General features: G+C 42.7%; 2 protein-coding genes across 3 annotated transcripts; both read right to left on the bottom strand.

The window, feature by feature from the left end:
• Positions 1-816: 816 nt before the first annotated feature.
• cdca7a (cell division cycle associated 7a) lies at positions 817-4,872 on the bottom strand. Its single transcript, XM_084023087.1, has 10 exons — positions 4,792-4,872; positions 3,907-4,041; positions 3,696-3,815; positions 3,412-3,594; positions 3,203-3,280; positions 2,920-3,102; positions 2,702-2,830; positions 2,454-2,603; positions 2,241-2,377; positions 817-2,144 (listed from the first exon to the last, which is right to left on the bottom strand). Exons 1-10 carry the CDS (start codon positions 4,810-4,812, stop codon positions 2,111-2,113), a joined length of 1,170 nt encoding a protein of 389 aa, XP_083879213.1. The 5' UTR covers positions 4,813-4,872; the 3' UTR covers positions 817-2,110.
• A 1,124-nt stretch (positions 4,873-5,996) lies between these two features.
• Positions 5,997-25,479, bottom strand: map3k20a (mitogen-activated protein kinase kinase kinase 20a). Of its 2 annotated transcripts, XM_084022037.1 has the most exons (20): positions 25,336-25,478; positions 23,932-24,114; positions 22,414-22,501; positions 19,547-19,648; positions 18,511-18,576; positions 18,377-18,405; positions 17,838-17,975; positions 16,613-16,699; positions 16,311-16,385; positions 16,106-16,212; positions 14,150-14,285; positions 10,307-10,351; positions 10,188-10,218; positions 9,967-10,106; positions 9,780-9,842; positions 9,602-9,691; positions 7,614-7,730; positions 7,441-7,515; positions 7,159-7,309; positions 5,997-7,012 (listed from the first exon to the last, which is right to left on the bottom strand). In XM_084022037.1, the coding sequence occupies exons 1-20, from the start codon at positions 25,339-25,341 to the stop codon at positions 6,285-6,287; spliced, it is 2,457 nt and encodes an 818-aa protein (XP_083878163.1). In that variant the 5' UTR covers positions 25,342-25,478; the 3' UTR covers positions 5,997-6,284. The 2 variants fall into 2 exon arrangements, with proteins under 2 accessions (XP_083878163.1, XP_083878164.1); XM_084022038.1 differs by lacking the exons at positions 5,997-7,012; positions 7,159-7,309; positions 7,441-7,515; ... (4 more) ...; positions 10,188-10,218; positions 10,307-10,351 and adding an exon at positions 11,393-12,830 and having other exon boundaries at positions 25,336-25,479.
• Between the last annotated feature and the right edge of the window lie 292 nt (positions 25,480-25,771).

The raw sequence follows: 25,771 nt of genomic DNA, 5'->3' as shown, positions 1-25,771 counted from the left end.
GGGGCATTTCATTCAAGGCTTGCCGTTTTCCCTTGTTCCCGGCCTTTATACTAAGCTACGCTAACCGGCCACTGGCGCACACAAGTGGTATCGATCTCGTCACCAAAATCTCAGTGAAGAATTAATTTCTTTCTATGAAAAAAAGTGCATTTTCAGGTCGTCCAATCACTGCATCTGGAGTTATAAGATGGTCTTTTTAAAGGTGATGTGTAACATCACATAGTCACCATAGTACTAGAGAGACAACCAACGGACCAAGGAACGCTTCAAAGCTCGGATGGAGAGTCATAGTGCACTTTTGTCCACCGATTGCCTAAAATGGCAACGTCAATATTCAGCCGACAATAAGTCCCTGTAAATAGATTCTGGCGACGCCCACCATGACCTCTGAACCGCATCCAGATATCCAGTTCGTTTCTAAAACGCTGCAATGCAGGTTAATTTGTTATTAAATCATGCAACAACTCACTAGTTTCCAACTTCTCTGCATTTTATGACTTTTGTTGTTACGCGTGTTTGTGAACCTTTAATGCAGGTCGTTATAAATTATGAATTCAAGCTTACAGTTCAGTGACGCCCCAGTATAAAGATAGACAACTTTTTTGCCAGATAAGTAAATTTTACCCTCTTAAGGAAAGCAAACTTGCCATAAAACACTCCACGTCGCAAAAAAAAAATTGGCACAATCGTTAAACTTTCAGCCTTCACATCGCTTATGATCTCCAATCATGTTCTGCATATTTCAATAACTGTAATTACAGCTGCCACTGTTCTGGATAAAGTGATAGTCAAGTCAAAGAAAAGTGATAACATGACTGCAGTGATCAACACTTTAATGAAAATGTACAGTTAACCCAATGAGCACAAAGCAAAGCACCAGCATAACATACACCCCCTCCCCAAATGACCAGGTCAGCATCAGTGCCTGAGAAACACAAGCAACAGCAGTGAGATAACCTCCACCTGCCACGACACTGAAGAAGAAGCTCAACCGCTGATTATTGTTGAAACCGTAATCAGCGCGTCCTGGTGCAGGTCAAATGAATTATATTGCAGAGATGAGCGACACAAAGGTTAACTCCGTGTCATTCGGCGGAGAGGATTGCACTTGTGCAGGGGAAACGCGGGCCATAACTCTATTGCCACTTCAGTGGCACCTTCAACCATTCCTACTTAACAGTGTAAGGCAGAAAATGAGCCAAAGAGACTGGAGCAGAGCGAGAATGTGCTTTAACAGGATAAAATGATTTACAGGTATGAGATTCCCATTAGAGTGTGCTAATTGTTTCCACACCATTAGTGACAGTTATCTAATGAAGGATATTTAACCAGGCGCTGTAGTATATCACACAGATCCTCTCGGTTTAGGAGCGAGAGGCAGTGGACCCCAGAGTCTATGCCCTTTCCACCTGCACCACCTCAGCGGCATGCAGATCAGCAGGCCATCTCTACGGGACATCCTCACTAAAAGCACCGTTTTTTTGTTTTACATTTACACTTTAAACAGATTTACAAAAAAAATAAAAAGGGGGGGCTACACAACTTGTAAAAACACAAGTATAACTTTGCAAAAAGAAAAAAAAAATGCACAAAAACAAATATCTTGGAGGTCATGTGGGCAGTGTAAAACCTGTACATTTAAAACAATGTAAAAATACACTTGATCATTAAACAAGCCTGATTTTTTTTTTTTGCAGTAGGTGTGATTAAGCTATACGTTTTTTTTGTATGCTATGGGAATATGTACATCAGTGGTCTAAAACCATTTGAGATCACATGGGAATGTGTAGCATAAATTGTTAAAGTCAACAATTTTTTTGGTCCCCTAGTTCACAATCCAGCAGTCTTAATGTAAAAAGCTCCGTTCTTTAGAATAGACAGGAAAACAAAACAATAAAAAAGGTGGAGGCTGGAGAGAAACCCCCCCCCCCACAGGTGCTTCCTCCAGATGTCAGTCAATGCTCAGATAGTATGAGAAATTTCACAAACAAGAGCAATAATAAGCATTGTGCTATAATGCTTGAAACACTAAAAATTATAGTGCGTATGAAAAAAAGACAGAAATCAGAGAATGTCAGTCAGGTCCAGGGTCAGTTCCATCCTCCATCTCTCACTCACCCCTCTCTTCCAGCTGTTTTTTCAAGCTGCAGTGGAAATAAGAAAATATCAGTGTTAAACAGAAATTCTGAAAAAAACATTTTTAAATCATGCACTTTAGTTTTTACAAATGCTCCCGTCACCTTCTCAGGTAGGCGTGCACGTTATCAAATCCATGATATTTAGCCAGGTAGACCAACACTCCTGTAGCACAGCGACCTTCTCTGGCCCGACAGAAGCTGCAGTTACAGATCCCTCTGCATGGCGGACACTGCCACTCCTACCAAGAACGATTCAGGGGTCAGTCCAACACGCACAATCACATAACTACAACCTTGTAACGTCGAGGTACTCACCGGATTCAGCAGAGCGTCGCTGACCTCCTCCCCGTAGCGGTTACGTAGACAGGGCCCGCAGAACTGACCCCTCACCCCCACACACTCGGGATTACGGCAGTTGGTTTTGGTGTCAATCGTTTTCTGGCGGCACTGATGGCAAGTGGATCCCTGAAAATAAAAGAGAAAGACGTCCGTTTTAAAGCAAAGAGCTCAACGGGCAAATACAGCTGCTCCGAAATCTGTGTTGCGGTGAATGTGGGACGTACAGTACAGCTGTTGTAGACTTTCTCCCGCACGTTGTTACAGATGCCCTGCAGCTCCGCCTCTGTGATTTCATCCACAGGCCGCACCGTGTGAGGGATGGCCTTCGCACCAGTAAAGCAACGGCGACGGGGCTGCACATGAAATAACTAAAGTTAACATCTGGAATGTTTATCAAGAGAATTTGATGCCATGTAGAACGGTGACGTGAAGGTTAACTCACCGGCTCGTCGTCTTCCTCGTAGTAGCGGCTTCTGCGAACCAGGCTCAAGTTGTCCTCGGGCTCTTCCTCTGGAGTTGGGCTGGGGGGTCCGTCCACCAGGGTACGGGACCTTGTGTGGGGTCGAGACAAACGCTCTGAGACTCTCAGACGAGCTCTAGGAGTTCCCATTGGACGACGAGCCACCTGGCGAGAGTGGAGATGTTCAAATAGCAGCAAAGAATTTGTACGGAGCCCTGACGCGTTCAACGACAGATTCAAATATTTATTCGGCAGGTTTTATTACCTTAGTGGACGCCGACATCGCCATCCGTCTCGGGACAAGTCCAGGTACTTTGTTCAGCTCTGCCATGAGCTTCGCCAGCTAAGAAAAATAAACACAATCATGAATTAACGAGTAGATGGGCACGATAAAAATCAAGGCTGTTCTGGTCAAACTTCAGTTCACAGGATCAGATGCTGCAAGGAATGTGGAAAAATAAGAGCAAAGCGTACCATTTCTTTGTTCTCCTTTATATTTAAGGCTCTCTTGTTGATGAAGGCCTCGTCCTCTTCCTCAGAGTCCTGTACTTTAGGTTGAGGGAGTGGTTCGGATGCAGTCCTCTTCTTGGGGAATGGCATGGCGACCTTCAGGACAGCGGACTTGCGTCCACGTCTCTGTGGTTCAACGGCTACTTTCTGAAAGAAACAAATGCAAAACAATTAACGATGAGGAAACTGTTGCCGCATCCGAGGAAGATCTTAAATATGTTGCGGTTTCATTTCTCCTGAAAACTTACCATGGCTTTCATCTGCCTGTTGATCACGCTCTCAAAGCTGCTGCAGGAATCCTCCTCCGATGAAGCCTTGAACACCTTTGGTCTCTCTGCCATCTTCCCCATCAGTCTTAAGCTGCTCCTCTAAACACGAGACACAAGCTTTTAGTTACACGCGATGTTGCAGAGACCGCACACATTCACCGTTTGACAGGAGCAGAGATTTTATTGTTACCGTATTTGCAAAGCCTCCATCAGAGCCAAAGCTATCACAGCTGTCATCGGAGGAAGAGGAGGACGTCTCCATGGGAACCAGAGGGACGCTGCGGAAGCTCCTCAAACTCATCCTGGTAGGCTGGGCCGCCAGTTTCTGCAAATGGTAACGGTTAAGTTAAGGAAACGGCTGTAAAGAGTGCACAGGATGTCTCAATTAATTGTTTGAAGAAGCCCAACCCATGCTTTGTTTTTTATTATTGTCTGCACATCTGGCTTAAATATGGAAGTCTATTTCCATCACTGACTTGGCAGATCAAAATAATGAATTAATCTCAAAATAATTACTTAGTGTGGTACGTCATCCTGATAGATACGTATACTTAATATAGTATTATTTCTTCAACATACAAAATAATTTTGATAAAGTTTGTTATTTTCTGAAAGTGGCAGAAATGGGCTTCCATACATAAACCCAGTAATGTTAAAGCTTGTTTAAACCTTTTAACTCAATAAGTTAAGCTTATTTCTGTCAATATTCTAATCATTTACATCGATTAACAAACATAAGTTACTTTGTGGGACACACCCCTACCAAATGTAAAGCTAGGTAATGTTAGCTAGCTCTTGCATTGTTTTAATATCCAACTAACAGGTTAGTCACCGGAAATCAACAAGCTAACTTTAAAGTTACTTCACTCACTAAAAAGAGGGTCAACTGATCATATTTAACCCATTACAGTGATTTAAGATGTAAAGGTAAGATAACTTTTTGATATTTTTAATAACTGATCCTGGTAGGATTAGTATTATTATTATTATTATTATTTACCATCAATAAGATAACAAGACAACATAAGCAGACATAAGTATTGTATGTATAAAATGAAGAAGCAGCTTTTCTTACCTTGGAGCGGGTGTATGGCATTTTCTTTCTTTCTTTTAGCAAACAGAGACAGGAAGCGAGACGTGTAGCAGCTCTGCGGTGAACAACGCACACAGATCAGTTCCCGCGGCTGCAGGCGGATCTCACTGTTCGTTTCCCGCGCCACAGGAAGGTCTTGGAAGGTGCATAAAATAAACTCATATAGTTCAACCAAATAATACTCTTTTAGAAGACACACTCATAACCGAAGCTCGTTCTGAACGTTTCGCAACGAGTTCGACGTTTCTTTCAGTGTTTTAACGGCACAGATGTATTAGTTTGTGATGCGTTCAGGGAACAAGAGCGGCGTGTCTTCCAGGTACTTCGCCGTGGCGCGAACCTTTTTATTTGTGAATTTACATGCAAGGCGGGTAAAATGTTGAACTCTGTCCAACTGCAACCGCTTTTGCAGAGAGTTGCAGACTGAAATACAGCAGTCACTTTCAGGTCACAGCACATTCCACGAGACATCTCATGAAATATGCGAAGCTTTGTTCAGATTGGTGAAATAGTGTCAATCTATGTGGGATAGAGTTGATAAAGGAATTATAAGAGGGGTTTGTTGATAAAGTAAACACGGAGATGGGAATTTGATTTAATAAAGCTGAACAAAGGGGACTAATGATAAAAGACAGCACTAAAAACTGGCAATGTAGATGAAAAAACAGGTTGACACAAACAGCAGGAAGTGGATATGAATGATTGAAGCGTGAACATAACAATTTCTGATGAAACTTTGCACGTCTGGCTTCAAAAAGTTTTATTTTACCTTATACTATATATCGTATACCATACTATATTGTTAAACTGCGTACTAATGTTAATGTCTTGTACTCTTTTAGTACATTATATATTACAATATATTTCTATATTAATAAAAAGTCTCATTACTTAATCATATTATATATTACTCTGATGTTTATATTGACTACATCTTGCAGACTTTGCTGTTACTTATCACTTCACACACATTATATAACTCTTAATAATTACTATATATATATATAATATAATTTTAGATTATTTATCTGTGCTGCTTACAACAATGTAATTTCCTGACTGGAGAGCAGTCAAAGCGTATATATATATATGCACATGTGACCATTGTCAATTGTCAACAATGGAATCAGTATTTTATTTTATGGAGCCAACGTATGGATTTGAAGAAATAAGCAATGCATCTTGGGTAAGGTGTTAAAACAGTTTATTTGATAAATATCTTTTTTTAAATGGTATGCATCCATGTCACTGATTGCCATCTGCTATGTAGAGGTAGAAAAAAAATGAAGTATTAAAAATAATGAATCATTTATATTAACCTGACAGGAGCCAGTTCTTTTTTTTTTAAATATCTTATGTTCATACTTATATACATCCTATGTGATTCTCTTAAAACCAGCAGTCCATTTTTCAGCATTTAACAGACATATTTCATATGTAAAACCCTTTCAGAGCACGACTTGTTAAGAAGCTTTTCAGTTCATGTGTGCGTTTCTTCCGCCGGCACCGCGCCCTCCCCTGCCCCCTCTCCTCTGTCGACCTCTGACTTGTTTATTGTCCTGACGTGGTAATCTTTTCTGTCGCTCCACTTTGATCCACCCTCCATCGTTGGCTTTGGCCCCCTCTCTTCCCTCACTGGGGCTTTCTGTCACAGACAATATACCTGGTATCGCGGAGGGGCGGTTCTGTGGCGTGAAACTGTAACTGTTGGACCGTGGCCTCCCTGGCTGTGGTGAGGTTTTGCTGGTTTTATTATGACTATAGTTCCCTCTAGCATTGGTCCATGCATGCCCCCTACCCTTCCCCTCTCCCACGGTTAATGTGTTGCCAAAGTAGAGGCTTCTGCAGCGCTCGTTCACCGCTCCGGCGCTGAGTCGGCGCTCTCGTTCCCTCTCCGTGGCGCTCTCCGATGTGGTGCTGGAGGGGCTGCTGCCCTTTGACCCAAGATGGAGCGAGGACAGTTTGGCCGACAGGCTGGCAGTTGGCGAGGAGCCGCGCGAGTCGATCCAAGAAGAGACGCGGGTTGGAGCGCGACGCACAGCTGCGGCGTAAGAAAACCCGCGGCTTTCATGTGCAGACAGGAACTGAGGCAGCGTGAGGTTATCGGAGCTGGTGAAGGCAGTCAGAGCGGCAGTCTTCTGCAGGGATTTCTGGGTTATCAACTGCCTCTGCCTTACATGGTACATCCACGTGGGGTCAATATCTAAAAAAGGAACATATGCATTGATTAAAAAAAATATATATAAGAGTGCAGTCTGTGTAAATCTTGAAATGAGGAAATTCAACAATCTTTATTTGCTTTGCTCTCTTCAGGTCAACACATTTATAATAAAAAATGAAACAAATTACCAGGGTTAGACATGTGTATGGGGCTCCGGTCTATGTTGGCCGGCGTTGTCTCGATGACCAGCTCCACAGTCTTGATCTCGTCTTGTCCGCCGCTGTGACTCCACGTCACTGGACAGCTGTGTCTGGTGGTCCTCGGTGACCTCACGTCATTCTGGAGCCAAAAAGAGAAGCAGAATGCAGTATGGAGGATATTCAGCATCAAAAATATGCATACTTGTTGCAGAGTGATTGCACACGATGCATTTCTTAGATTTCATACTTGTGTACATTTGCTTTGTTCACCTCATAATTGACAGTGTAGTCCAATTTATGGTTCTGCTGGATTCCAACGATCCATTTGTCCATCACAAACGGTGGCTGCATTGCAAAGATTTTAGCTCATTAAACAACACAACAATACAAGCTATAGTAAGCAGTTAGGTCAGGAACGTAGACGACATTTAGCATTGATTAACCTTAGTCATCCGCAGGACTTCCACATCCTGCCGGTTGGCATTAAAGATGACGTCTTTGATGTAAGTTACTGCAATGTCATCTCCATCAAGCTCCATGTACATTTTCAATTTGCAGTCCTGGAAAAAAAAAAACATTTTCTAATGATGCTTATATTGCTGTTACTGTACTATTGCAATAAAATTTGTGTTGTAAAAAAAAAATAGTGATGAGATATTGGAGAAACAGAAACAACACCTGATTCTATGGAAAAGTTTATAATTGCAGTATTCTGTATGGAGAACTTGGTTACTGTTGTATATAAACCAACAGCACAACCTAGAGGTGGTTTGATGGCAGTGGCAAGTTATTGGCAACAGCCTCTTTTTGGGGGAGGAAGATAGAAATTATATATATATAAAGCTTTGTAATACATTTCAGTGAAAATTGCCACATTACATAAAATGACTACAAGAGCGAGAAATAAATAAATGACAACAATAGCAAATATTTTTATGTAGACTTTGTGAATTCCTTGTCAAACACCAGATGTTATTATTTGCAGCGTGATCCAGGATTAATTTCTCTGAGCAGGCGTCGGGTCAATTTTTTGGGTGCTAAGGTTGAAGGTTTTTCCTAATGCGTGGCTGCGAGCGGCAACACATCAAATCCTCACTGGGAGGCACGCATCTGAACAATTCCCCAGACCTCTTCTCCTGCATACTGAATGCTGACGAAGCAGTAATGATTCTGCCAATCCCCCAAAAGCCGGGGCCGCGAAGCCACAGGTCACCGCTTAACCACACAGGGTTCATGGCACAGGCCAATCCATTGTGTAGTGATCACAGAGAAAGACATCAGAGGAGTGCCACTAACACACTCGTCTGAGGAGCCTTTCGCCCTCTCCTGCGTCGTCCCCGGGGGGCTGGAAACGGCTCAAAGGGGGAGATTCAGCAAGCCCCTGGCTCAGAAACACACCAGTGGCCCCGCACTGGCCCGTTGTCGGCACTGGACGGTCGCACCGGGGCTTCCAGGTCCACGCTAGTCTAATCACTCCAGCAGAAACAATGTCTGGTAATGATGCCTAGGACCCGAGTGCGTCTAATGACAACTCATACATAATTCAGCACCTTTCACTTGGCTGCACGGTGATATCCTCATTAGTAGGGGACCCTCAGTGGCTGTCAGATGGTGGCCGCACAATCGCAGGCCCTCATTTTGTCTTTGAGAAGTGCAGCTGCTTCCATGACATCGCCAGCAAAGAGGGGCGAGGGGGGAAAAAAAAAAAATCCAGTGCGGGTTTGTTTTATTTAGTGCAAAAAAACCTTCCAGTTTGTAAAAACAAGGCTGACACGGAACCTGACACCAGGCAGGGGAAAATAATTAGCTCTCATTTTCTCAGCCTCCTGTTTCCTTCTCCCTGCTGTGTTTTCTACCCACTAAACCACCACATGTCAGAAGAAATGGGAGGCAATTAGCAGGCTCGTTTCAGCCCTGCCGAACACACTGAAAGAGGACTATTTATGATGGCACAATGAACAGCTGAAAAATTAAATAACGTTTGCCTTTTAAAAAGAAAATGACTTCTGGCTAAATGGGCTATTTTTGATTAAATTCAAACAGCAAGTGAAGAGCCACCCCTTCTCCACAGTTTGAGACCCCAACAAAGGAGCTGTGAGCCCGTCAAGGTGGATGCGCTACATGGCTGAGAATGAAATGTTTATTTGTCTGCTTTTATGCATGTCAAGTAATGCCGTCAACAGTCGGCAAAGAGCCTCAGTATTCGGAGGCATCTATTAGCAAAGGAACGATTATTACCAAATATGTTGAATATTAATAATCAAAGGAAGTACAGCATTTTTTTTTTTTGTGATTGTCCTCAATGTTTTGGTTGCCCTTCACAGAGCAAATGACAAATTACATCCTGTGATCCTCACAGCTGCAAAATATGTTGATGCCGTCGGTGCATGTGTGTGTGTGTGTGTGTGTGTGTGTTTCACCACAAACGTACAGCTTTTCCAGTTCCTGGTTTCCAGTGGTACCCGAACACCAGCTCCAGATTTACAGTTTTCCTGTTCTCCACCTGTTTTTCCAGCTCATCCTGTCAAGAAAAGAGCACCAAATATGCACAGAAACCCCCAAATAATCAACTCTTCCAGAAGATTAATAAAAGAAGGAGCTCTTCATACCTTCAACAGAGGCGGGAAGTGGACCAACCCCAGGTAATCATTTGTTAGCTTCTCAATTTCACCCTACAAAAGAGAAAAACGTGAGATTCACTGTAATTCCAAACAGAGATAAGCGAGAGATCTCATCGCTGTAAATCCCGTATGGATTTAAAGGAATTAGACAGCTGTAGTTAATGGTTAAACTTGCCTTAAGGTGCATGACGTGACCTTTGGACTTGACCCCCATGTCCCGCATGTCGTTTTCTGTGAGCAAGAGCAACCTCTTCCCAGTGATGTGGTTTTCTTTAAACAGGTCAGCATACAGCTGCATGTCACACAGACCCTCCCCTGAGACGGAAAAAGGACACGGTCTTTTAAACAAACTAATAAAGACGACAAAGACGTCAAAGATGAAGTAAATCAACAAACCTGCTCCGAATATTTGCTGCATCCAGAAATACTGAAGGGAATAAAATGGCAATACATTGGTTTTAATAGTAATGTGAAAAATCAAACTGTGTGAGTTATGAGGTAAATACGATACTCACCACATGTTCCTCTGTCCATGCATAGATGTCAAAGTGGGGCAGCAACTGCATTAAAGCAAAACACAAAGAGACGTAACAGCGATAGAATATGGAGAATATAGTTGTGGACGGTATGGATCACGGGTGAGCAAACGTATATTCCCGACACATTTCATAGTAAAAGACAAGACAAATGTTATTCAAATGGAAAATAGCCATGTTTTGCATGTCTGTAAAGCCATTACTTTTCCAGTTATTGTGCCGTGGGATTAAGACGACTTGCCTCTAATGGTCTATATCAAACCGGAATGTCCATCTGACTGATCTAACGTGATCTGTTTGAATGATAAATCATTTATTGCTCATTAAATGTAATCAGGCAGAAACTTGCCAGCCAAAATAAAGATTTCATCATTGTGATCACGAGACTGGTGTGTAATGACAGAAATAATGCAATGGGAAATTGGAGGAAAGATGACTAAATGAATGAGTAACCCCCCCCCCCCCTCCCCTTCTTCCCACGACGTCTGATAACAGCTCAGATTATGAGCTGAATGCTGCTCTCAATAGAGAGTCGCTGCTGAACATTTCAGTGCAGCCCGCCGCCTCATAAAGCCACTCAGCCCCGCAGCGTTTTTTCCGCCTCTTCCAGTGCTGCTGCTCGGAAGTAAATTCAGAAACACTCCGCCGCTGCCAAAGTCTCATTGGAGCGACTTTAGATCAAAATTTGTCAAGCAGCATATTGTATTTCACAAATGTGCTGCCATGCTTCTCTCCCTCTAACGATCTCAAATTCAAAACGGGGGGAACAGTTTTTGTGTTGTGTGTGGAATATGGTGGGGGGGGGGGGGGGGGGGGGGGGGGGATTTTGAGTTGGTTTTTAGTTCACACAATCCTGCCCCCATGTGGACAAAGTGGATAATGGATAACCAGATCAATGAACACTGGGAGTTAATATCACAAGAAACAGCTCAACTTAAACGCCTCGTGAGGTAAATTTTACAATCGTATTAAAATGATATCAGTCTTCTTTCATGGGTGGGTTTTAATAGTATATATTAAATCTAATAATACAACATAATGCTCATGAAACAGATTGGCAGAGAGTTGAAAGAAAACTGATTTATTGACCAAAAAAACAGTAAAGGGTGCAGGAAAATAAGTCACATCGCGAAGCGGCTGATGGTGACGAGTGTGTTTTTGGCGAAAGCTCGCGAAGATGACGAACATTCCTGAATTTCACGAAGGGAAATGTGAATATTGGCTATGAGTCTGTGGCATTCTGGTGTGTGAGGGGACTTGATGACGCAAGAGTGCAAGTGATGTTTGAATATTAGCTTGTGTCAGGACGCTAACAAGCTGCAACACAGGAATACAGAGGATTACATCCTCATGAGACTGACTGATGATAACAAGCGAACGGGACAATTTAATGTGCTATGCTCACGGAAGCATGTCCTTCCCCCAGATGAAGCCTAATAACTAACTGACCACAAATGCTAATACCATTTTCTCTGCTCTGCTGTGAGACTAATATTCGGTTAGATGGTGTGATGCTGTACAGGGGGAAAAATGTGTCCACTGAAGGAAATGATTCTATTAAAATCCATCTTTGTTCAAATCTGTGGCTTCTGATTGAGGCCTTTTAGAGCAGAAATGCTGCTAATATTCTTTTTTTTCAGTTTTAAAATCGGAAAATGGAAATAAGAATGAAGCTGGCAGTCACACAGCGATGTCCCTCTCCTGCTGATTTGAACCTGGGTCAGAGGAAAAAACATGTACTTTCTCATCCTGGTAAGAAACTGCGTGTCAACAACTGCACTCCAACACATCCAGAACAAATTGGCCAATCTTAATGTCAGGAAAATATCACTTCATCATAAAAGCCTGGCCTTCTCTAAGCAACTGGCTCGTGTGGCGCTTTCTTCGCAGCACGCCACTATACATCCAGTACATTAGGTACGGTAAATGACATGCATAACATCCATAGGTGTGTGTGTGTGTGTATATATATATATATATATATATATATAGTGCTACATTTCTGAATACAATTTGAAGAAAGCAGAAGAAATAGTGAGCCATGTTTTCTGGTGCTTCTCTCGATTGTTAAAATGATGGAGATAATCATGACTTAACAAGCCGTTCATGACGACGCGGTGCTTCCATTCCACCAGTAATGCATTAAGTGAGATTACAGCGTTTGACAGATTGCAGCTGCGGCGACGCGCAGCTTTTATTCGCTGTCGTCAGACCGAGAGCGGCGCCCCATCCCCAGAGTCATGTTGATCTTGCGTCCTTCTCTGACACAGCTCGACACGGAGGAGTTCTGCCTGGCCTGCATGTTGACCTGCATGCCCGAGTGCAGGACGGGCCGGCCAAAGTCCAGGGGAAACATGTCCTCAAGGCCTCTCATCACGGACCGTAGATTCACCTCCTTACCGGAGGCCGTGATCTGACACGACATCTGTGAACTGTTTGATTCCTCCGTCTTAGACTGATAGAACGACTTTGCGCTTATTTTTTTAGCCACAGGTAAGAGGAGCTGAGAGGCGGAGACAGGTGGAGAGAGAGGAGGGACACAGGGGGGTGAAAGAAACCAAGAGAGGATAGAACGGAAAAAGGACGTAAGTGATCAGTAAATAATCAATCCACAAATTTAATGAGAAAAGTGGACAATTTTAAGCCCAAAACACCAGAGGAAAGGACATTTACAGAAAAGAACAATAGAATAAGGGGAGGACAGGAAAAGAAAGGAAACACAGGAACTTATGTCAGCCTACTCGATTCAAAGGTGCTCAAGTGATCTATACTCTACACGACTGTGGTATTCAGTCGATTCTGATAACAAACAAACACGGTTGGTGCCAAAAGCAAACAGAAAAGCCGTGAACTGCAGCTCTGCAACGCTCACAACTCAATTCAGTGAGAAATGCAGCATTCGCCACGTGTACCATGATGCAAATGTGCTCGTTAGGCAACCGGGACACAAAAATCAATCACTGCCTTTAATATACCATTCCCACGACGTGCTGCTTCCTTAAAGTCCCAGTCGGCAACATTTTTTTGATCATATTCACCGAAGCCGACACTACGATCCGATAGAACATAAATCATACGGTTTTAGATTTTTTTTAAAAACGTGCACGTACAGCCTGTTGTTTGTTTTGCAAAAATCGACAGCGCCCGGATCATCCTGTCCAATCAGCACGCAGGGCTGTGTTCGTGCACACACAGAGCCCCTCCCCCCTCGGGTCGTACCACTATCACAGGAGGGAGGCGGCGGGAAGTAGCAACAAGCTTCCAATTCCTCGTTAAAAACCGAAACGAGGAGGTCCAAAACAACCAAGGAAAAGAAAACACCGGTGGAAAAGAAGGAAAAAAAGAAAGATTGCGGCCGCGCCCGTGATAAAACCAGAGTCAACATTGGACCCGCGTTTCAAAGGTGGCGTGATCTCAGGGATTTCAAATGACACGAAGTGGAGGGGGAGGAGCTCGGTGGTCGTGGGGGAGGAGCTCAGTGGTCGAGGGGAAGGAGCTCGGTGGTCGTGGGGGAGGAGCTCGGTGGTCGAGGGGGAGGAGCTCGGGGGTCGTGGGGGAGGAGCTCGGTGGTCGTGGGGGAGGAGTGTGAGAGTTGTAAACATTCAAAATCTGCCCTCGATCCGCCAGACTTGCCGACTGGGACTTTAACTTCTCATTCCACTCCTATTTTCATGTCACCACTTTCCCCGTTTCCACATCACCGGAGACTTCTTTCACCCAGTGAGGACGGAGGAAACACACGTGAGCGGCGTTACGGTGAAGGTGCTGCAGCGTCCTCAGGGTGAAGGTGAATCATTCGAGAGAGGAGGTGTGGGAACTCACCGGGCTGTTGGACTGCTCGATGAGTTTGCGCTCCCACATCTTCAGACGCTTCTCTCGCTCCTTCAGCTCCTGCTCTTTGGTGCTCAGGTCTCTCTCCAGCTTCTTCAGTCTCTCAAGCGTGGCTTCGATCTCACACCTGCAGGATACAGCAACACAACAACGTCTGCAATCCACCAAATATCACATACACATTGAGGAAATCAAACAACTTTTTTTTCTCCAAATGTTAAAGCCTACTTAATGTATCTTTAAGGCTAAAGGCTTTGCATTCAACTTATATACAGGGTCGCCCATAAAGCTGGAATAACTTGCAAATGTCTTTTATAGCGCCAAACAAATGTTATGTATGCATACATTTTCACCTGAGACATAATGTAATCATTGCACCTGACACAAAAGTGATTACTGATTCTCCAAATAGGAATAAACAGAGGATTGTGTCTGAAAACAAACATTTTGGATCTTTGTGAACTTCAAGGACTTCCACGAGAACATGACTATTGTTTGGTCTGTCCTTTAAAGCACCCAGTGTACAGAAGAGTGGACTGAATCACAGTGAAGAGTACCGGAGCAGTAAGCAATGACACATGCAGAAGACTACATCAAACTAAACAGAACCAGTGATGCCCTGCAGCCACTAAGTGATTATTCTGCCTCTGAAGCTTCCAACGCCAAGGACACGAAAGGACGATGTCTCATGTTCACTTCACGTGGGTGGAAGTTAGTTTTGTCCAGCAGGTGGGGCTGCACAGCGTGTCGTAGGAAAACCATGCTGAGCTTCAGCGACCCCCCCCCCCTTAAAAAAACCCATAGCTCTCACGCTTTCTGTTCAAAAACACACGAAACAGGAAAAGCCCATCCTCACTCCTCCCGGTCCTCCACCCCGACCCTTCCCACTTTCAAACGATTTCCATTCTTCCTCAACTTCCCAAATTATTTGTCCTCTCGCCTCCTCACATTCCTGAGAAACACTTTGTCATTTCTATGATTCACATGAGTGAAGAGCCTGTTTCTGATTCTGATACACAATGCAGCTGTTTAGTTTTACATGATATTTTCTTTTAGCGCCTTCATCGGTTCGTAAAGGTAACACGTCCGATCCTTTGATTTATGATAATATAACAACATTTCCATACACCTCAGCACATGTTAGCTAAACTTGGATGGTGAAGATTGTAAACAGCTGTTAAACATCAGCATGTTATATGCATGTATGTAACTCAGCTTAGCTCAGCAGCACAGCAGTGTGCATTAGTGCAGCCTCATAAAGCCGCGAGCACGGCACCTGTTTGTCTTATGTGCCGTATGAATAAAAAAAACAAAAAAATTGTGAACAAGCCCGACAGATCTCATTGAGGTCAACATAAACAAGCTCCTGCTCCAGCGTCAAACCTCTTGAGCTACAAGGAATGCTGTCTTTTTTCGTGCTAACACATTCTCGGTTTCTGCCTTCCAGCAGAGAGATTCACTCCAACCTGCTCCACCTGCAGATGGCTGCCTGGACATGATGCCACCAGCACAACTTCTGAGGGAAAAACCTCAGAGCACAGACAAGCCCCGCAGAGAGGCAGACAGGGAATAAAGTAACAGCTGAGACTCAGGCTGTGCTGAACATCACCAAACCTCCAGCTGCTCATACAACCCAATTAAACACTTCTACTTGAAAAAGATGGTGATTATTTTTAGGGCCTTATGGGTAAAGGGAGGAAGTATATCCAGATGGATGATTCTTTGGAGGTTTTCATGCCTTTATGTAGCTATCAGTGTAATTATTAAAGATCTATATGCACGAACTCGAGGCCTTTTTTGTATTTCACGGCCCCCGTCAGCTACATTTCCACATCATTCTTTGCAAACAGTTGCACATTTCCTTAGGCTGAGGCAGTATGTTTGTGGGGAAAAAAAGAACGTTATAAATACATTTACTGGGCCTGGGAGAACGGCTGAGCACATTACCTCCATTCAGCCTTGTTGTGAAGGAAAGAGTTGCACTGTTGAGGAAGTTGGCTGTCATGAGACATGGACTCCAGTGTGGAGAGGATCTGCTTGAACATTGGCCTTTCCTGAATCGGGCACACAAACATTTGCGTGATTCAAAACGAAAGCATATGTAACGTCGTCCATTTTTTGCATGTTAATGTGACTTCAGCGGATCACTCACTTTGGGCTCCGTCGCCCAGCAGCTCCTCATGAGCTCAGCAAAGCTGGCAGGACAGCCACTCGGGATGGTTAACCTCTGAAACACACACACACACAGATGTAGGATGATGATTTAATGAAGCAGCATTTTAAATTCACTTTCCTTCTGAGAATTAAAGCTAATTGTGGCTTATTTACCGCATAGAGACATGAGACTATTTCCATAACAAGATATTTCAAACATACGACCCCAAGCAGGAACATAAAAGTAAAATATTGATTCGGTGTGCAGGAAGGTTTATGAATCTGTTCAATAATGAGCACCTCGTTCTTCTCCACCACCAGCCACGCCACTTGTAAACCTTCCAGGCCTTTGAAGGGTATCTCACGAGTCAGCATCTCCCAAAGCACCTGTGAGAGAAGAGCCGAGGTCAGCAAACAAACAAGTTATAATAGTGTCAGACACAGGTAAGTGCGTGCTCTGGGTCGGCTTTCAAAGGGAGAAGAAAAATTAGGTGCTTCTGTGTTGGCATTCAGAAACAACCTGTGTCAACATCCTTAAAAAATTACATCATGAAAAGGTGGAGAGCTCTATATGTGCTGCATTTCTGCACTTTACCAGCCGCCTTTCATTACATTTATGTATATGACTTGTACTTAGTCATACATACTCATTTTGCAGTACTTCTGAAATAGAAAGCACTCATTGCAGTCATAAACGTTCTCTATTTATCGTGTACATCCTGTCTACTGTATATCTGAGGGAGCATATTTTTGTGGCAGAAATTCACTCTTGTATAAGAGGAACTGCGATTTCTAAGCTGATAACTAGTTTCCATTTTGAAACTACGCCGCAAGAGCTTCAGGAAGTGGAAAGAGGGAACGTTTCTAAGAGTCTCTACTTCTGCAAAGGCCAAAGTGACTTCTATTGTCCACTTAAGCAGAGGAAGAAATGCAGAAATGAAAATATAAGTGGCACTGGATGACTGACTATTATACTTGTACTTCAGTGCACTTTCTACAAATGTATTGATCTGTACTTTATTCAGTGTTTTTAAGACAGAAATAAAAGAATTATTATTCAGTCAGTCAAATCTTTCCTTTAAAAAGAAACAAAAGTAGTGTATAAATGTTTTATAAAAAACTGTTCTTGTCAGTTATAAAAAAAAAATTCAATCTTTGATGTGACATAATGAATACATGTTCAACAGATTGTAGAATATGTGACGAACAAAGAGCTGACATCAAAGAAATGGTCTTAGGAACAGTCCCAAAGTCAAATCTTAAAAGCAAAACTTAGGAACTAAATAAAAATCTGAAAGTAACTTTTGGAAAACTAAAGGAGTAAACACGATCACACCTGCTTGTCCGATAGTAGACTTCTATCATATTTGGAGCTCTACTTTGGGAGCTGAAACCCAGAACTGTCATTTTTTATTATAAGAGTAAGGGAAATGTCCTCGACACTGTACGTCAGTCAGATGACTGCTGGCTCTTTACCTGAAGGTTTGCAAAAAACAAAGATCTACCTTTCCCTCTCGTCACTCACCACGCCGTAGGAGAAGGCGTCGCAGGTCTCCGACACGGGCAGACTCTGGATCACCTCCGGAGCCATCCAGGGAAACGTGCCCACCAAGGACATGTGTGTCGTGTGGGTCAGGAACTTGGACGCCCCGAAATCACAGATCTGAAGTGACGAGAGGAAATAAGAATTGAGATTATCATTTCAACAACTTTATTTTTCGGTATCCAAAGCCATCAAGGTGTACATCTGATGGCGATGCTACAAATGTGGGCATCTGCTGCAAACTGGAACACTTTGTTGTCACATCAAGACAAAACAGCTCTGAAAATGTGTCTGCAGTCAGTAATATAATACCTTTCAAATTAAAGGCATGTCTTGTTTTTGTCAAATCCCCTTCCTGCTCGTCTCGTCTACATCAGTAACGTGTCGGTGGCTCTTGTACAAGTTAGTCACTGCCCTCTTGTGTCCACATCATGTAGGTAAATAACAAACCAGCATTTCATGCTCATATTCCCAGACAAAATGTGTCCGACACGAACGTCAACAGGGAAATGAAAACCCACCTTGAGAACCTTGTCTGCTGACACAACAACTGAAAGAGAAAATAAAAGGCAATAAAAGTAGTGGATGTGGCATCATACAAATAAATATTGCTTTGGGCAACAACAAAAACAAATCTAGAGATTAAATCTGTTACCATTTCTGGATTTGAGGTCTCTGTGGATCACCACAACGGGGGCCTCTGAATGTAAATAATGCATTCCTTAACAGAAACACAGAAACACAGGTTTTCAGAGGTAGATCATGTGATGTTATACGGGGTCAGGAGCAAATCATGCATCTTTCATCCTGTTTGAAACATTGTACGTTTAGAGAATCAATGACCTACAGCCGCTTTGAGTAGAAATGTGCACCATTACTCAAAATCATAATCAAGACTGGCTTGTTTATTTATATTTCCATGTTAAAGCACACCTACAGCGCCTGAACACACTAAAGAACATAACAGTGGTTATCAGTGTGAACATCTATTTTGACGTCAACAGATGAGGATTTGAGCCAAACATTTTTTTTTTCGTGCCTCGTAAATACTTTCTCAGCTCCGGCTGTTTCTTACTTACGTTTCTTGATTGAACCTGCTGACTTTCTCAGACCTCGGCACAGCACCGCCTCAGCATGTGTTTAGAGCAAATACATCAGCATAGTGCTGCAGGTATTAAATCTGTTTTTAGGTCTTTGATGTCATGAAGTACTCGCATAAACTGACTGCACTGTTTTATGATTTCTGTGATTTTATGTATGTCTCTGAGTGTTTATTTTATTTGTTCCATGATGAACACATGTAGACATAACTGATCGTATGCTGACTAATTTGAAGCTCAGTTTTTATTGCATCCAAAAATGACTCATCAGTCATCAATTTAAACACATATATGGAAATAGAGGAAGCTTGTGTTTACATTATGTTGATTATCTTAGGCTGCTTATGTTCATTATCTTGATATCTTGAAATGTCCAAATGATAAAAAAAAATCCCGATAATCACAAATACCGCTGGCTTTCTATTTATAAAGCCTTGGTAAAACCATATTATACCAGCCTCCTTCAGTTCTAAAATTCAGTTTATAAACGTTTTGCATGTTTTATTTGTCATATTACAACCACTGTCTACATTTAGGATAAACTGGAGTTGTCTTTCAGTCATATAATCAAGGAGTTTAGATCACATTTACCTCTAGCGATCTCTGCAGACCAGGTCATGATCTGCCCCATGTCCATCTCCTCACTCTCATCGCTGGACAGGTAGTCGTACAGCGATCCACCGCTCGCGTACTCTGAGGAGACATGTGATTGCGTTTGTGTCATTGGGACAAACGGGCGTGTGATGGTGAAATGTTGAGGCGTTGCATCATACATATGCGTGCAGTATGTGAGAGCTTCACGTGAAAAACGACTGAAAAGTGAAATCCTGCCAGAGGGCGTCTGGAAGCCAGCTGACGGCTGTGCTGTTTACAGATTGCTCCTGTCACTGACCTGTCAGCGAGGAGGAGCTCAATTTATCATCTTATCACAGTGTGACTGAACACCTGCTCCCTCACGTTATCAACTCTTTGAGAGTCGTCCTGCTCTGTTTTCTACATTGTGATACACGTCTTGACGCGTAGCCTTTCTGCAAAACCACCCAGACAAACAGATAACGCTTTAAATAAACACAAAGATATCTAGAAATCAACATCTCGGAGGCAAAGTGCCTCGACAGAAATAAACAAGCACTATCAGACCAGCTGAAACAGCAGGAAACCTCTGTCTGTGCATAATAAGCCTATAATGTTCCAACACAGTGTAAACATGCAACATGAGCCAGGACAGGAGTCTAATTAAGTCATAAAATACACCAACATTGTATCTTATTATTAGGAGTGCTGGTTTTTCATACAAATAAGGTCACATGACTTCCCCCTCGTGTGCAGACTTTCCGGCACTGAACTGGAATACGTTCATCCACATTCCATGGATTTGTCCTGAGGCTCCGTTGCAGACGGCGCATTCCATTTGGTATCATCCATTAGGCTCACGGTTAAGTTTTAATTGGTCCGTGTGAAACAACCAACACCCTTGCAATGTACCTGACAGGTGAATTCACCTTTACCCCCGAAAAACAAGAACTAAAACATTAATTAATTTGGTTTATGAGGCTGCAGAGCAGATATCGTTCACCTCACGCAGGTCAACAGAGACAGACTGGGTCTGAGGCTGTATGTCAACACACAGAGGACATTTATAACAGAGTTACATTAATTATATGAATGTGAGCGTGGCACCGTCAGGATGGCCATAAACGTGTTGCCTGTATCAGGTGAATATGAGATTCTGCTTTGATAAACAGAGATATCAAACAGCTCCTTCATAACAAAATCTTTGTCTCTCAGGGCTTTTTTCAGTGATAATAACTTCAAATGAAACATCAAAAGACAAAGAAATTATAGAATAATATTTAAGTTTACCATTGTCATGGAAACAGTCAATGAATAGATCATATAGAGCATTTTAATTATTATTTCTTTACAATTTCTTTGTGTTTTTGTTTTGTTACAGCATTTTCTTTTTCAACGGTGACTTTGTATGAAACAACTTGGAGTGTTTGAGTGTTGTTTTGAAAACTGAAACGCAGTATATTGTTGCCATCTATTCTCAAAACGCAGCCCTTTTATTTCTAAAAATTCCTCCAAACATCAGAGAAACACTGTAGCAGAGAAACTGTCTCTCTCCAATACAGCTTACACACATAAACAGCTCACCACTGCCAAATTTAATTTCTACCATTTGATGAGAACATATAGCACCTCTCCGACTGCCCGATAAAGTAAAGATAATATAAACTTGTGTTTGGCACAGAGCTTATTTTCTCCAACAATCCAAACTCTAGTGGAAAATTCCTTAGAGAGATTTGCTCAGCAAAGGTGTGTAGTTTTACTTGCACACTTTACGTTTATAGATACTTTACAGCTGTAAATAAAAAAACTAATATAGAAGAGCAGAACCACAACCTTTCACCCTCTAAATAGTACAAATCAAACATCTAACCATGTTTACTTTCTAATGGCACTGTCAAACAGTGAGCAGTGATTCTTCGTCCACTCTGAGAGGTTTCTTGGTTTGTGTATAAATTAAACCGGTTTAGCCGGAACACCGAACCGGTGAAACCAGATATCAGTCCCACCCTAGTTGGGACCCTGATTTAGAGCGAGGAAAGATGTTAATGCTGGTAGAGCTCGGACGTTTCCTTTGTGCAGCTGCAAATTAAAGCTCAATTATGTGCTTTAATAATTAGTTGACTTTAGCTGAACAAGCAACTTATCAAGCAAACAACTGCAGTTTCTAGCTTTGGAAATGTGTGCATTCGGACAGACTAAACAAGACGTCACCTTGGGGTTCTGGGGAAGTTTTCATGGACTTTTGGCCGATAATTTCTTCTTTTTTTTTATTCTGCATTGTTGCCTTTATTGGGCGAACCGTTCAGCTGTCGAGGCATGGACTAAACCATTAACAAATTCTCAAAAAAGAAATGTAAAGTAGTACAGAATAGCATGCTACCTGTGTAGTTAATTATGATTACTGTGATTTGGGACAAACAGCATATGAACACTCATACAACTCATAAAGAGTCTAGACAAAAAGAATCCAGTTGATGGTCTTTAATCCAAAATGCGTGAGGAGTCAAATTCCTTTTATGTGCTCACACTCGACCATTAAAGCTGATTCTAATTCTGAGTTGAAAAAGAGGTAAAGTTTGTGCAGAGGCATCGAGGGCCCCTTACATGAGCTTTTATTCTTCTCAGCCTCTCACCTAAACACACAAAAGACACAGGGGCCGCACAACTACTGTATCAATGTGTGCACTTCCTGAACCCTCGGGCATTCACTCACGCTTCCATAGAAACCTCTGCAGCATTCAGTGTTGAGCAAACTGCAACTGATGCAAACGGATTCAGCTGCTGTGTCCTGATGCAGGATTGGTCTTTTACACTGATTACCACATGTACTGTATTTATTGACACGTTCAATATGAAGGCTTTAAAAAAAATAATAATAATCTCACCGGTGACGATTCCATAGTTGGGCGCTTCGAGGATGGCGCCGTAAAACTGGATGATGTTGCGGTGGCTGAGGACGCTGAGGATCTCCGCCTAAACAAGACACACACAAGAGGAATGGGATACGGAGTTGTGATTTCCTTTGATTTCATGAGTAAAGATTAACTGACTCTTTTTCATATATATTTTATTTCCTGCAATACGATAAACTACTTAATATGTATTTGGGTAAATATGCTTTCCTGTAATGTAATAATAAAGATTTTGTACATTATGTATCCATGTTTGTTTGTATGTATGTGTGTTGTCTATTTGTCAAAACATTTTTTTTTAAACACACAAGAGTAAAACAACTAAAACTTAGAAATTCTGGATGATAATGCTACGCAAATCTGTAGCTATGCTATTAGCTAAATGTTTAACATCAGCACATGAAGCTGGTATCTTACTTTAGTGTGTAAGCTAACTAAACTAAAAGAACCAAAAAATTTAATCAGTTTTTCAGTCGAATGATTGGAACGTTTGTTGTTGTTTGTCGTGATGGCGTGAAGAAGGAAAAGTCAGGGGGGAATCATCAAAGGCAGTAATATTCATTGGGGTTGGGTCGATAGCTGGTTTCACTGGTTCGGTTCGGTGTACGGGCTAAACCGGTTTAATGTATGCAAAAACCGGTTTAGGGTGCATTTGTCCTTATGACACCTTCTGGAAAATGAAAAACATCAGCGACCTGTGCCGACGGCGTCACAGCACTAAATCCAACATGTCTTTCATTAGTAATAAGCAGCAATAATGACTGTTATAATACTGTAATTATTTATAAAAGACAACTTCTCATAGCAATGACATACTTAATGAGGTCTTTCAGTTTTTCAGCCATGCCACCACCACGGGACTAAAGTTCTATATAAATATAACACACCGGCCCAGAAAGAAAGAACTTTTTCCGAGAACGAACACTGACGGGAACCAATTTATTTAATTGTAGCAAAACACTGCAATTAAATGAACAATTGGTTTGGATGTGAAAGGATTACATTATTATGTTCACCCAACAATCATCTCTTCCAACACTTGAGCGAAGTTGAATGGATATCTGTGATTGTTTTACAATTTTACAAAGAAACTATGAATCACTTTAGTGAAAATCCTGAGCGCGGGGCCAACAGATGTAATACAATGTCCCTGACAAGGTTTCAAAGATAATTCTCCTTTTTTTTTTGTCTGTAAGACAATGAGGCTGAGTTTTCAAAAGAGATCTCAAGAACGGCCCCTTGCTGTAATCGGGCATTCTTTCATTTTGCCATCTTCGTTCTTCTTCTGCTGGGGTACATATTTCTAAGAGTGTGTGTGTGTGTGTGTGTGTGTGTGTGTGTGTGTGCGTGGGTGTGGGGGGTATAATGACCATGAGTGATGGGCACAGAAGTCACCACTTCCCCGCTAAATGGCTCTAGCAATTAAAATGATTACTATACTGACAATTAAAAAGTATATAAAAAAAGCCCCTCCCCAATTTCGACTCCTACCTCGTTTTCAATCTTGAGCAGTTTCTTCACCGCCACCTCTTTGTCCTGGGAGATCCACCTGGCCCGGTACACGCTCCCGAAGCTGCCGCCGCCGCAGTTCTCGAAGAAGAGGACGTCATCGAACTTGATTTGCACGAAGGAGGCGCTTGGAGACGACATCTCATAATGACACCAACTCTGCTTCTGAGGGAGCGAGGGGATGGGGAGGGGAGGAAGGAAGTCTGGCTCACTCAACAAAGTCCTGAACGGTAACACAAACGGACTCCCGTTTCCTATGAATAGCTCTTCTCTGGAACACCTCAGATCAGATGAGACTCCATGTGGTGTCGGCATGGTATCCCCCCCAGATTTTTAGCTCTGAGCGCCTCTTCCCTCCGCTCCGCTCATCATCAGTACCGGTAAGCAATGAGCTCAGGGTCCAAAACTCTGCTTGTGTGAGGACGATGGCATGCATGGTATGCTCCCACTCTATTCTACTGTGTTCGCTGCAGGCGAGGCCACCAGTATGGATACGTCTCTGACTGTTTCAAGACAAAACATGATAGAAGAGCTCATCGTTTCCAAGGCCGTACAAAGCGGCGGTTACATTAGTGTAAAACCAGAGCTGGAGTCCACACAGATTGATTATCGCATCTTTTTGTTTGTCCTCGAGGGCATAAAAGCATCTTGTAAAAGACATAATTCCATCATTACAGGAAATTGTAGCTGTGTAATTGTTCGTAGGGTTCCCATTTCAAGATGAGCAATTATGGCTTTTAAAAGGCTGCTACCTGGGCATTCATTGGGACTGCTCTCTATCCCAGCGGGGGAAATGCCTCCATTGTCACAAAGAATGGGGGGGGGCATTGCTTTCTGTGATTTACTTGCATGCATGCTATACTTAACCTCACAGCAATCTGCTCAGTGGACCAGTCCACCAGTATTGTCCATCCACTCGAGAAGCCAGGGTTACTGGGATATGGTAGCACTCCTCCCTGCCTGTTCTCACTTAACAGCAAACACTGCAACAATAAGGGCCTGATAGCCCATATGTCAAAACCACAGGCAGCTACTGTCATTAAAAGCCCAACAATATATCACATGAAGGCAGCAGGTAATCCAGGTGTTGATGTTGTTATTATTGACATCATTTCCAGGAAACGCGAACAAAACCAAAAAATACATATTTTTTTAAAAAAGAGCCAAGGGCATGTTTTACTGCATCAACACTTTGGAAGTAGGGGAACAATGTTACGTCACCACACCGTCATTATGAACATGTTTATTGATAAACACAAGCTTTATGTCTCACACACCCCGAAACGCAAGTAAACCTGTCAGAAAACAGCCTCTCTTCTGTACGTTATGCACCGCAAACTCACCGTATGCAAACTTTCTACACTCTGACGTCGTAAACATACGTACCGACATTCACCGCGAAGTTTTCGGGAGTCTCGTAAGGTGAGCTGGTCGTCGGCGCACGCGGCAAACGCTCCGTAAACCGAAGGATTTAACGATAGGAGTTCCGGGAAACCTCATGTGACGTTGTGTTTTTTTCTCTCTCTTCTATGTCTCCACTCAGCCCGAGGTGGTTTTACTTGTTGCACAACTTCTTCCAGCAGCAAGCAACAGTCAACTAGTCCCGCTGGACTCGTTTACACGCCCCGATCCTAATGACAACAGCGACCCCCGCCGGACCAGAGAGGTACAGCGTCCTCCGTCTCGGGACGGTGGGGCTCTATGTGCGGCCCGCGGACCATTCCGGGTCCCTGTTACATTTTATTCCTCAGTGAAATGTCAGTGTCCAATATATTTTATTGTTTGGCCTTTGAACATCATAGCAAACCCTTCAGTGGTACAA

The sequence above is a fragment of the Eutrigla gurnardus genome (assembly GCF_963514095.1).
Source record: "Eutrigla gurnardus genome assembly, chromosome: 12".
In the NCBI taxonomy this organism is placed as follows: Eukaryota; Metazoa; Chordata; class Actinopteri; order Perciformes; family Triglidae; genus Eutrigla; species Eutrigla gurnardus.
This window is presented reverse-complemented; position numbering and strand designations above follow the sequence as displayed.